Source organism: Anomaloglossus baeobatrachus, chromosome 7, assembly GCF_048569485.1.
Source record: "Anomaloglossus baeobatrachus isolate aAnoBae1 chromosome 7, aAnoBae1.hap1, whole genome shotgun sequence".
Lineage (NCBI taxonomy): Eukaryota > Metazoa > Chordata > Amphibia > Anura > Aromobatidae > Anomaloglossus > Anomaloglossus baeobatrachus.
This window is the reverse complement of record NC_134359.1, coordinates 29,125,167-29,138,238: the sequence shown is the minus strand read 5'-3', so window position 1 is coordinate 29,138,238 and position 13,072 is coordinate 29,125,167. Positions and strand designations below refer to the sequence as shown.

Sequence of the window (13,072 nt, the reverse complement as noted above, 5' to 3'; positions counted from 1 at the left end):
CAGGGAGTTCCCCAACAAACCACTGAGGGGGAAAATCCCGGCAAGCAAATAAACTGAAAAACAACCACAGCAAATGACAAACCCAAATAAGCAAAAGAACCAGACAATAAATAAAGAGCAAGCACTTATCTGGGGAAAATGTGGTGTAGAGCAAGATGAAGCAGGCTAGAGATACAAAGAACAACTGACATTCGGCAACAGCCTGCAATCAGACCAGGATTTAAAAAAGCAGAGAATTAGCAAAGGAAACACCCACTGCACAACACACCTGGTCCAAGTCCAAACCATTCCTGGCCACCAGAGGGAGCCTCCCAGCAGCCAAAACATAACTAACATTCACAAAACCTTTTAAAGAAATTATTTCCTTCAATTAGGCAACAAAACCATAGAAGAAATAGCAATGCCCTTATCACATGAGACAACTCTATTATACTGTCATGCGCTGTTCTGCATTTCATTTGCTAGGTGTCATTGTGGCATTGGACTCTGTTCACACTGCAGAGTCCAACAAACTGCCTGGGATTCTTTAGTTGCACAGCCTGTCATGGGTGTCTGCTGGTTCTGCTTCACTGGTCTATAGTACAGCGAGAGTTAATTTCTGCTGGCCTGTGATCAGCTACTGGGAGCTCAGGCTGGTGATCACCATCTCCAGTCTTTATAAGGTTGTGGATTATGGGGCTGAGAGCCAGATATAGCTTCTGCTTCCTTGGTTCCTGTTGTTATCCAGTCCTATGGTGTTCTTCAGTTTGCGGTTCAGCGCGGTGTGTAAGTTTTCCAGTTGTGTAGTTATTTCCTACCCCTTTTGCATTACTCCCCAGTTCACATACTGTCCCTACTTTGTGTTAGAGTGCAGTAATCACAAGTGTTCGTTTACTCTTGTCTGTGCCTATTTGTGGAGTTTTGGTTACTGGGTTCCCAGCCCACTCCCTGGGTGGTGGGGAGTAGTATCAGAGCTTGGACAGGAGAAAGGACGACGTTGGAGGCTCGAGCCGGTCTACCATCAAGTCTACATTCAAGGTAAGGGACAGGGGCACCAGTCTTCGGGGTACTTTGCACGCTGCGACATCGCTAGCTGATTGTAGCGATGCCGAGCGCGATAGTCCCCGCCCCCGTCGCAGATGCGATATCTTGTGATAGCTGCCGTAGCGAACATTATCGCTACGGCAGCTTCACACGCACTTACCTGCCCTGCGACGTCGCTCTGGCCGGCAACCTGCCTCCTTCCTAAGGGGGCGGGTCGTGCGGCGTCATAGCGACGTCACACGGCAGGCGGCCAATAGAAGCGGAGGGGCGGAGATGAGCGGGACGTAAACATCCCGCCCACCTCCTTCCTTCCGCATTGCAGGTGGGACGCAGGTAAGGAGATGTTCCTCGCTCCTGTGGCTTCATACACAGCGATGTGTGCTGCCGCAGGAACGAGGAACAACATCGTACCTGTTGCTGCAGCGATATTATGGAAATGACCGACACTACACAGATCACCGATTTTCGACGCTTTTGCGATCGTTTATCGGTGCTTCTAGGCTTTACACGTTGCGACGTCGTTACCGGCGCCGGATGTGCGTCACTTTCGATTTGACCCCGACGATATCGCAGTAGCGATGTCGCAACGTGCAAAGAACCCCTTAGGGTCAGCCTAGGAGCCCCTATACCATCCGTACACACCCATGACATATACATATAGGCTACAAGAACAAACAAACATAACATCTAATCACAGACACAGTAAAATTATGTCTACAGGCCCAGAAAGGCCACCAATTGGAAGTCATTGTTGAAAATCGAACATATTTAGAAGTGTTAAGTGGCCACAATCTCAGTAGGAACCACAAAAAAACAAACCACAGAAGTGAATAACATTCTTCACTTAACCATTGAATGAGATTGGCCGAAAAGGCATAATGTGCTGCTTAAAGTCATTTTCTAGTGGTGGAGGGTCTAATTGGCAGAGAATTCTCACAATAGCTGGACAAACCTATAGGGTGGGCACTTCCTGCACTTAATGACAGAGCAGACCCAGCCATGGGCTTTTTAGCTCGCTCTACAAGACAATCATCAATTTCCAGGAAATGTCTTCCCCTGTGGCCATTATTCCTCAGAAAAGTTCAAACGCTCACCAATAAACTTTTTTCCTTTCATTTCCAGATAAGCTGCGCACATTATCATCAAAGGCTTAATACAAGAATCCAAACATTGATCAAAATTGCAATGCAAAAGAAAAAAAAAATGTCAGAACAAGAGAATGAGAGTCTATATTCCAGGAATAACAAGGCTGCATCATGGAAAAGTCAAAACATGTCTGTATGCGTGAGGATTAACTCACCCTGATTCACAACGAATCGCAACTTCTGTATTGTTGACAGGTTCCCACTGACTCTGTACAAGCCATCTGCATTTAAACCTGGAAGGAAAATTGTATTGTTACTGGTACACAATGGGAAATAGATACATCCTTGTAAAGTGGTTAATACATATTAAATGGTCACTGACGTTTAAACATGAAAATCAATAAGAAAAAAATGGGAGACGTTGTATTATATCTTATCAAAGAAATCTGCTTATTTATTAATTCATGAGCCACTTTGCTCCCAGCATCCAAAAACTTCAAAAATCCATCCTAGTCAAGACAATACATACTACTAACACATTGAGTGATCACATTACAGTGGTCTATTGAGGCCTATAGAAAGAGGATGAGGGAGGAGGAGGAAGGAGCAGGGTGAGAGGTTGGGAAATGGTGCTGCTTCTATGTATTAAGTGTTAAAGGGAACCTGTCACCAGATTTAAAGTCAACAGTTTTTGCTCCTATTATATTTCCAATGTTCTTCTGAGTATTCTGTATTTTGTTTTATGAAAATCTACCATACGGTTGCAGAGATATGGGCCTTTGTATTCAGTGCTACTTTTTATGATCTATTGAAAAGGGGTGTGGCTCACAGGATTTTCTGGGGTTGCTCTGTACTATGACACGCCCTTTTACAAACACCATGAAAGTCTACACTTAATAAAAAGGCCCATATCTCTGGAACCGTATGATGAATTTTTGCAAAATAAAAAACAGAATACTCAGGGAAACAAGGAAAATAAAACAGATGTAAAACTGGTCACTTCTTTACTGATGACAGTTCCTCTTTAATCTCATTTTAGTGCTGAATTAAGACCTACACTTCAACAGTAATGCTATACAACGCAAATAAATCCAACAGGTGCATATTCCATAATTGGGTAATCTATTCAAAGAAAGCATATTGCAAGATTAATACAAATTCATAATAGCCACTCCAAATACATGAAAAACACGACAAAGAAAGAAGTATTAATTGGCTAAAATAGATGGTGGTAATCTGATTCTCCAGATAATGGTCAACTCTGTCATATTCTGGCCAAGTGAGAGATGTGCTAAGAAGGAAGGGGAGGAGAAAAATTGGCTCATGAGGGGAGAAATATATATTTGATATATTGTAAAGTTTCTTATAGTTGCTTGTAATATTGAGTAATGCAAAATATGCACAAAATACTGCACCAGCAGAATAGTGAGTTCAGCTCTGGAGTGTAATACAGGATGTAACTCAGGATCAGTACAGGATTAGTAATGTATGTACACAGTGACTGTACTAGCAGAATAGTGAGTGCAGCTCTGGAGTATAATAAAAGGAGGTAACTCAGGATCAGTAATGTAATATATGTACACAGAGACTGCACCAGCAGAATAGTGAGTGCAGCTCTGGAGTATAATACAGGATGTGACTCAGGATCAGTACAGGATCAGTAATGTAATGTATGTACATAGTGACTGCACCAGCAGAATAGTGAGTGCAGCTCTGGAGTATAATACAGGAGAAAACTCAGGATCAGTAATGTAATGTATATACACTGACTGCAGCAGCAGAATAGTGAGTGCAGCTCTGGAATATAATACAGGATGTAACTCAGGATCAGTACAGGATAAGTAGTGTAATTATGTACACAGTGACTGCGCCAGAAGAATAGTGAGTACAGCTCTGGAGTATAATACAAAATGTAAATCAGGATCAGTACAGGATAAGTAATTAATGTGTATGTACACAGTGACTGTACCAGCAGAATAGTGAGTGCAGCTCTGGAGTATAATACAGGAGGTAACTCAGGATCAGTAATGTAATGTGTGTACACAGTGACTCCACCAGCAGAATAGTGAGTGCAGCTCTGGAGTATAATACAGGATGTAACTCAGGATCAGTACAGGATAAGTAGTGTAATTATGTACACAGTGACTGCACCAGAAGAATAGTGAGTACAGCTCTGGAGTATAATACAAAATGTAAATCAGGATCAGTACAGGATAAGTAATTAATGTGTATGTACAAAGTGACTGCACCAGCAGAACAGTGAGTGCAGCTCTGGAATATAATACAGAAGGTAACTCAGGATCAGTACAGGATCAGTAATGTAATGTGTGTACACAGTGACTGCAGCAGCAGAATAGTGAGTGAAGCTCTGGAGTATAATACAGGAGTTAACGCAAGAAATAGTTAATTATAACTAATGTAATGCATTTGTATAGTTACTCATCTTCCCACATAGATTGAACAAAGATTCTCAGTAATAAATGTAACTTTGTATCACTTCTTCGGAGGTTATGTAGGCAGACTATAGCTGCTGATGTCTGTAAGCATTTCTACATAGTCAATGATTGAGGCATCATCAGACCCCCCACTTATCTGGAGAACGTTCTTTGGAGAAAGCGTGTTTATATATCCTAATAGAAATGGTGCCACAAAGTAATTCAACTATTAGAAAAGTTTTGATATTTTGCAGTCTTGGTTTATGGGTTTTAAGAGATGTCCACCTTATCCCTGTAAAGCAGGGGCTTAGGCAATCACTGAACGTCAAGCACAAGTATATTGGTGTACAGAGGCACTGCGCTCGGAAAGGTTGGTTTATTCCGTCCGTTTATTTGAGCGATTGGACCTCCACCGATCAAAATTACTTACCAGTGGCTACAACATATCAAAACAAAGTCCTGGGTGTAAGCTGGGTCTGCCGTGCGTTTCACACTCTGCCGGCTGATTATCATCTCACACGGGTTATATACAATATCTGAAGCCTCGGAAACATTCCCCCAATTATAATGCTCACGAGCCGCAGTTCTCCTCTCCAAGAACTTTTCAAGCTTAGCCAAACCAAAGCAACGTAAATTGAAGGGATTGGGCACCAGCTTTGTGACCACATTCCCCTCGTTGGATCTCGGATATATTATTTTAGAAACACAATTAGGCCAAGCGTAACTTTGAAGAGAGAACGTTCTTTAAAGTTCCAAACTTGCAATTCTGTGAACATTTTTCAATCAAAACAACTTTAAAGGCACCTTCGTTCTAAAAACAGCAAAAGTCACGAAATGCGAAGACGTTGACATTCAATGAAGACGAATGACACCGAGAAATTAAATCTATGGTCCTTGTAACAAATTCTGTCCAACGCCGTTGTACCGGAACCAGTGGTTGGTATGAACCATACAATTCCCCTCTACATGGTCCGGTACCAGCTTGGCAATAGCAGAATGTTCCTATTAAGTTGTGTAAGGTGGATAAAGTTCAAAGAACTCCGTAATAACAGCCATGGACTCCAAGGAAGGATGGAAGCGAAGCCAAATATAACTTTTAATCCTTTATTACAAGGTAATAAGGAGCTGAGAATGGTGGAAAAGGAATTAGTGGAGAATATGATATAATATTTAGGATATGTATTGGTTAATATCTTGATCCGGACACTGGAGAGGAGCATCGCGCTACGGAGCCAATATCATCTACTTTGTATCCAGAATTTCCAGGTAGCGTCTTCATGGTAATCTCAAATATCAGCCACTTTCTATATAATGGTCATAAAAATCTGGGGTCAAGGCCACCCACATAATAGACAGATCAATATATACAGGTCAGAACAAGACTCTACGAAGGGTCATAAAATGAGACTTTTGGGTAGCACCAAAATGGTGGCAACTGTGACGCTAGGTACGAGGAAGTACCAAGAGCACAGCGAAAGGGAAGGGAAGGTGACCCCCGTGTTTAGGGAAAGAGAAGATGGTGACCCCTGACGAAACCTACTGCTTGTCCACAGATATAAGTGGAATCAAATGTACCTAGCATACGGCAAAAGGGAAGGGAAGGGAGACCCTGTGTCTAGTGAAGGGGGAGATGTTAGCCCTGACGAATCCTTCTGTTGGGCACTGGGTTCCTTCCTAAATTACTATGATAACCCTGAAACCCCCATGTAGAACTAAACTGGAGTTCCTGAACCCCCATCTGTCATGCTAGGTATGGGGGAGCACCAAGTGAATGGTGAAAGGGAAGGGGAACCCTGCAACTAGGGAAGGAAGAAATGGTGATCCCTGACCAAACCTACTGCTGGTCCCTCACCACCTTAGATAGGTTCTGCACCTATGCGCCGAGTCGGATACCTGACCCCAGTTATCCCTAGTGCTGGTCCCTAGGGTCCCTCACCACCCTATATAGGTTCTTCACCTATGCGCTGAGTCGGATACCTGACCCTAGTATCCCTAGGGTTGGGCCCTAAATAGGTAATGGATGGGATGAGCTCTTTGTCAACCCCACTAAACAACTATAGAAGACACAAGGAGGACACACAAGGGGAAAAGCATGAATTACTTATCTACAGATGATTTAGGTAGGAGTTCAGCACAGCTTTCTGAAACGATACCACAGAGGAGTACAAGCCACCTGCTTGCACCCAGGGCTTGAATAAACTGAAGAATATCACCAGCACCAGTCAAAAGGAAGGTGTAGATAAGAACCAAGATAATGTTAATGGTCAGCAGCTGGGTGGAAGGCTAGCTCCTGCTGGGTCCAAAAAGGGGAGAGATGAATCAGCAGGAAAGCTAATTATTACAATGAATACTGACAGCAGAAACAATTGAAAGTCAGAGAGCATATTGCACAGTTAAACGCTGTGATCTTTTATGGCCAGAAACCACATGACTGTCAATGACAGCAACACTGGCAATTTATTAGCTACATAATGATATTTTTGTTATTTTTTTGCCACTTACTGCCTATGCAGAGCGGTTTTGGAATTTTAGAGTATCTACACTAGTTCTAGTGAAGGTTACGCTATTGTAGGTCTATTAAAGGTCTACAGAATTAACTTAGTCAATTTACAGAAACAATATTTATATTTAAAGGGGTTATCTGGGACCTTGTCTATTTTTTTGCTATGGGGTTAAGAACTTACAGCCAAGTAGTTGCTAACTGTCTGTTGTGCCTGGCAATGACCTCTGCTGCCTCAGGCGATGACTCCTCTGCTTTATTTCATGTCAGTAGAGCAGCGCTTTCTCTTTTCAGTCTGTTTTTGACAGGGCATCACTGCCGACATTATACTGATTGACAGCCGGCGTCCCGCAATTATGCAGTGCGGAGCTGGCTGTCAATCAACATGATATTAACAGTGACGCACCGCCAACAGAGAGGCGTGGAAGAAGAGAAGCTGCTCTGTTGATGTTACATCACCGGAAGGAGACTCAGTGGCAGAGATCTTTGCCGGATAGAATAGTTAAGTTCTCAGCCCCATTGCAAAAAATTACCAAAGTCCTGGATAACCCCTTTAATTGCTCCCGCATATTGCTCCCACTGGTCAGCCTACCTGATCTACATTTCTGTGATTGGAAAAATCATAAATTGCAGATGAAGTTTTTGTTACTTGTAGGTGAATTATGGTGTCCCACCAAACGTGGTCACTCAACCGGAAAAAGAGGAAACCTCCCGAACTCTTGGAAGGGTTTGCAAATATCTTGGGTTCTGCAGTAGCCCCCCAAAATATAACCATTCTCTAGCAAATCCTCTGTCCCGAGCGATATATAGGGGACGGGTATGGGACATAGATGGGGCAGGCCAGCTAAATAAAAACATGTTTACCAGTAACTTCCTAGGTCTGATTATGCTCTTTTCAACACCTCCTATTCACACCCCACCACCACCACCACCAATGGTGCACTAAATAGTTTAAACTAGAAGAACAAAAACTTTGCAATGGGCAAAAAAGTTCAGACTTTCTGCTATTGGAATAATTTTGGAGCACTGCCATCCTTTGTTGATTTTCATGGTCCAAACAATCCAACTACTCGGTGCCCAAATACATCCTTAAAGGCCATTTAAAATGTCTCTAAAAAGAACAAATTTAATACAACCCAAATTTGATTGTCTTGAACCATTCTTGCCAACTTTATAAAAACTTTTCCAGGAGGTGAGATTTTTTTTTAATAACCACATTATCATGTAAATGTCAGATCTGTGACCAGTCATCCAGTAAAATGGTGACATATTACAGTGTTGGAATATGGGCACAGCGATCCGTGCAGCCCTATGAGATTAATGATTCAACACTGCCCTCTGCTGGCCGAAGACAGAATAGTTGCAAGATAATTAGTACCCTAGGAATCCAATACTGTAGGATTAGTTCCCAGGGGACGGACCTTATTCAGCAGCAGATAAGGGAAGAGTAAGAAGAGTGAAGAGCCCAGGAGCTGACCGGAAAGGCAGTTCTAGCGCAAAGAAGAAGAAGCAGCGCGCGGATGTGCAGATCTAAAGGCAAAAGCAGGTCTCCCCTGCAGAAGATTGGAGTGGCAGAGGGACGACTCCGGAGAATATTGGAACAGGTAGTCTCGCACTCTCAAGACCCCTGCACCATCCAGCAAGACTCCGAAGACCCCCGCATAATCCCGCAAGATCCCCACACCATCCCGCAAGACCCCCGCACCGTTCGGCAAGACCCCTGCAGCGTCCAGCAAGACCCCCGCACCGTTCAGCAAGACCCCCGCACTGTCTATCAAGGCCCCGCACCATCCAGCAAAAACCCCACGCCGGTCAAGCCTCAGACGACGCCAGACAAGACAGCCAGCCGCGGGTGACCCGAATACGCCCGGCTGTTGCCATCTGTCTGACTGTGCGGTACTTAATGTGGGGATTGTGATAATAGAGGTTTGAGCTTAGTGTACTGTGCAATTTGGTGACTGGAACCTATTGAGATGCAGATTAGTAGCTGAGGACTACGGACGGAGACTCTGACAAGTCCATATCCTTTCCCCTAGTAGTTCACATGGGCCACAAATTAATAGAGTGTCCCTTCCCTGAAGTTTTGTAGACCAGAACTTATTGATTGCTGCTGTTGAGAACTAAGAAAACTAAATTTTTTCCTTGGGATAAGCTTCCCCTATATTTTCCAACCCCTGCTTGTGTATTAATACATCTTGATGCGTTACCACTGTATCTTTTTTCTCGGTGTGCTGCGTCTTGACCTTGCTCTTACACAGGAAGCTTGTCATGGTTCTTCCTCCCCGTCCACATGGCTAGGGGGCAGAGCCTTCTCTCGGGTCTCACTTCCAGAGCTTAGATGCTTTAAATACTGTCATCTCTGGTGAACCAGCGCCGGCTATAAGCTTAGCGCTACTTTGCATGTGATTGCTGGTCCCTGTAAGGGTGATCCTGATCCGTCCCCTCTCTGCGCCCTCGGTCTCTGTCTGTATTCTGTCCCCTAGTCGTTCTGCCATTCCTCTGTCCCACTTCCTTCCTTCCCACAATAGCCCCAGTTGTTCCCCTCTCTCCTATATCCCCACTCTGTTGCTTTCTCTGGTACTGACCTTGGCCAGACCCCGACCCCTGTCTCTGCTCGTTCCTCTGGTCTTCCTTCTCCCCGTACGGTGTATGACCCGGCCTGCCTAACCATCCCCCACTTTTGCTTTCCGGTTGATGCTCAGCACACTGGGAGTTCCCCTCCTGGCTTATTCAGCTCCGTGTAGTGTATTTCCCTGCAGGACTCCAGCTCCCACTAGTGGCAGCCTGACAAAGCTGATCTCCAACCATCTAATCTAGCATTCCCAGTGCAATACATTTTGTGTAAGGTTGCAATTTAGCAATTTGACCCATTTTTTCTGCCCCCCATTGCAACAGTAAGTCATGTAGGTGAAAATTGGAAACACGGAAAATAAAGCCTTTTTTTCCCCTCTAAATCAGAATGACAGGTTTTGGCCAGACATGAATCACAATCGTCATTAGTCAGTCCCATCAAAAAACGTGAGGCTTCGGAAATATTTCTTCCATTCATGGATATACTTAAAAGCAGTGCAGTAATTCACTTTCTCGTTAAATACCCATTATTATGAACAAATGTTTTGGGACTTTATTCTGTATGGCATGATGCCAATGTCACTACTTAATATTTCCACAGAACTTGTTTTTCTTTGTGCAATTTTTTTTTTTTTTTGGGGGGGGGTGGGGGTGGAAAGTTCACATAACTTCCAGGACCATCTTTGACAAGACCAAAGCCACAAAGGGCTCGGAACATTTCACCATAACTTGGCTAGAAGGGGTAAGTAGAGGTGGAATGTGTTCAGATCTTTTAGGAATCATAGGAGCCTTCTTTTGTGACAAGAACCCTTTGGGCCTCTTTAGACACCTGGGTGTGTGACCCACTAAGACAGGGGTCGGGAACCTATTGCTCGCGAGCCAGATGTGGCTGCTTTGATAACTGCATCTTGCTCGCAGACAAATCTTTAATAAAGAAATAGTGTATTTTTTTATTTGTAAGATGCATTTACTTTCCCCCAAAACTGGGGGAAAAATGGGGGTGCATCATATAAACCGCATATGGCTTACCGGGGCGGCAGTGGTGGCACAAGGTTGGTGATACTGCGGTTTCGTGGGGTGTTACGGCGGCGAACCCACAGTAGCTGGCGGACTGTGGGCTGCTTTGAATCTCTTGCAGTTGACTAGATCGACTTCAAGAAAATGGCGCGAAGACTGTGTGTGCGCAGATAGGACTAAGTGGCCATTTTCTTGAAGTCCTCGCGTCGATTTGTGCACGCGCCACTGCCATTTTCTTGAAGTCGATCTCGTCAACTGTGGGAGATCCAAAGCAGCCCATCAGCAGATCAATTGCGCCCGCCGCTGTGACACCCTATCACCCTGCAGCAGTATCGCCGACCCTCCGCACACAGACCCTCTTGAGCCGCGACACCCCCTCCTCCGTGCCCACAGCATCGCCTACCCTGCCTCCTGGAACCTTCTGAGCCGCTCCACAACTCACCCTCCCCCCTGGTGAGTATGGCTCTCTTGAATTACATTTTAAAATATGTGGCGTTCATGGCTCTCTCAGGCGAAAAGGTTCCCAACCCTTGCACTAAGGTCTACCCCATACAATAAACCAATTAAGGCATGCAACAACCAGTAAGGGCTAGCACACACGGCGAGTAAAACGGAGCAAGTGGAAAAATAAAAATTGCATTCCATTCGGACCCATGTTGCTCTATGGGGCAGCTCCCATGAACGATTTTGTTCTCAGCTCTAATCGGACTGAGAAAACAGTCGCAGCATGCTGCCGGTGCAATGCGGTCCTGTTTCGCTTGCACCCATTCAAGTCTATAGGGGTGAGAGAAACATTGCATTACAGCGGAGGGAAGTGTGATTCTTGTATCAGCCGGCCACGGAAGAGATAGGGAGATAAATCCCGCCCTCCCCTCCGCAGCTGTGGTCTGATCGCAGGATCGGACCACAGTCACATGACACTTGGCTCCCGCTGTGCTGCGAGCATGAGCCGAGTGTCATGTGAGGACTCGCACTAATCCCTGTGTGGCCCCGTCCTAAAGTTTGAAATCTGATGGATCTGAGGAGGTTACTAGTATTGAGTATCTTCCTGCTATTGGGGAACTGTATGGCACTGTGATCAAGAATAATATAGCAGCATTAATTGTCAATATTTGACATAGCAGTTTTTATAATATATTAAGATATTATTAGGCATTTTTAATCATGTAAAGCTACTTGGATAACATATAATGTAATTTTTTATGATCTACCACCTATCTAATATATGGCATTGCTTTTTTTGGATAATAGATGACTTCACATCTATAAACAAAAGAAGACAGTTGCACTCTGAAATGCTAAAGCATACAAACAATGAATGTAAGAATATAGATCTGCATTACTGCTTAACGTAAGCTAGGAAAAATTGAGGTATTTAGCATACAAAAATGGCCATTTCTGTATCTGCCCAGTAGCCACGTCAAGGCATATCTTGTATACTGGGAACCTACCTACCTTCTTGATTTAAGCATATGTCACTTAATCAAGAGGGAAGTCATCATGTTGGATTTTACAGTCTTTGTCCCGACGAGAGATAATTTGCCGCCAGAGGCCCTGGCTTGCTTCCTTCATCTCACTGAGAACGACTGTATACTTGGCCAAATATGTTTGTGTATTGGTGTTGTTGGGAGGAATAGTTCAAGTGTCTTTTTACTAGGGATATGATGCTTACTACCTACCTGGTTTATATAACCCATTTTTAGATGCTTTACAAAAACATTTGAGCTTTCAACATGGAAACCCATTAAAAGACATAAAAAAATGACTTTTTAAGAATAATCTCTTTCTGTCTGGAGGACTCTCCAAGTCGATTATACAGTGTCACAGGTGACAAACAATCATGTGGTGTCTGGCTATAGAAGGTCGCAGCATTTGGCTGCACAAACTGCTCCTTGACCTTCTATTATTCCTGCTTGAAGTATTTGGTATCCTATGTATCTCCTCTGCTTTGCTTTCATCCCTTTCCCTTTAGGACCCTGTGGAGTTGTTCATGCTTTCAGCTGCTTTTCATCAGCACTTCCTTGGTGTCTATATATACCCTCATTTCCCCTTACTCAGTGCTGGTGATAAACCTTCTACCCTTAACAAGTCTTCAGTGCAAGCAGTCAGCTCGCATTTCTCTGGTGTAACTTGGTTGTTGTTTTCAGTTCTTCCTGAGGCATCTGGAGATAAGTTGTTGTTTCCCTGCTGTGTTTGTTATCCTTGTGTCTTCTTTAGAGCTTAGTGGGGTTGACTAAGTGCTCATCCCATCCGCTCCCTACTTAGGGCTCAGATTAGGCTTAACCTAGGGCAAGGTATCCAGCTCACCGCACAGGTACAGAACCTATCTAGGGCTGTTAGGGAACTCAGGGCCCAGCAGTAGGTTTGGTCAGGGATCACCATCTCCCCTTTCCCTTTCACTGTAAGTTTGGTATTTCCCTGTACCTAGTGTGGCTTACAGA

At 44.1% G+C, this 13,072-nt stretch overlaps 1 protein-coding gene across 1 annotated transcript in view; it reads right to left on the bottom strand.

Annotated features, from left to right (window-relative positions):
* The window catches only part of ARHGAP15 (Rho GTPase activating protein 15), an 892,712-nt gene that overhangs the window by 267,696 nt on the left and 611,944 nt on the right, over positions 1-13,072 (bottom strand). Inside the window, exon 11 of the mRNA XM_075318806.1 lies at positions 2,324-2,401. Coding sequence (XP_075174921.1) covers positions 2,324-2,401 — 78 coding nt within the window. The remainder of the gene's footprint in view (positions 1-2,323; positions 2,402-13,072) is intronic.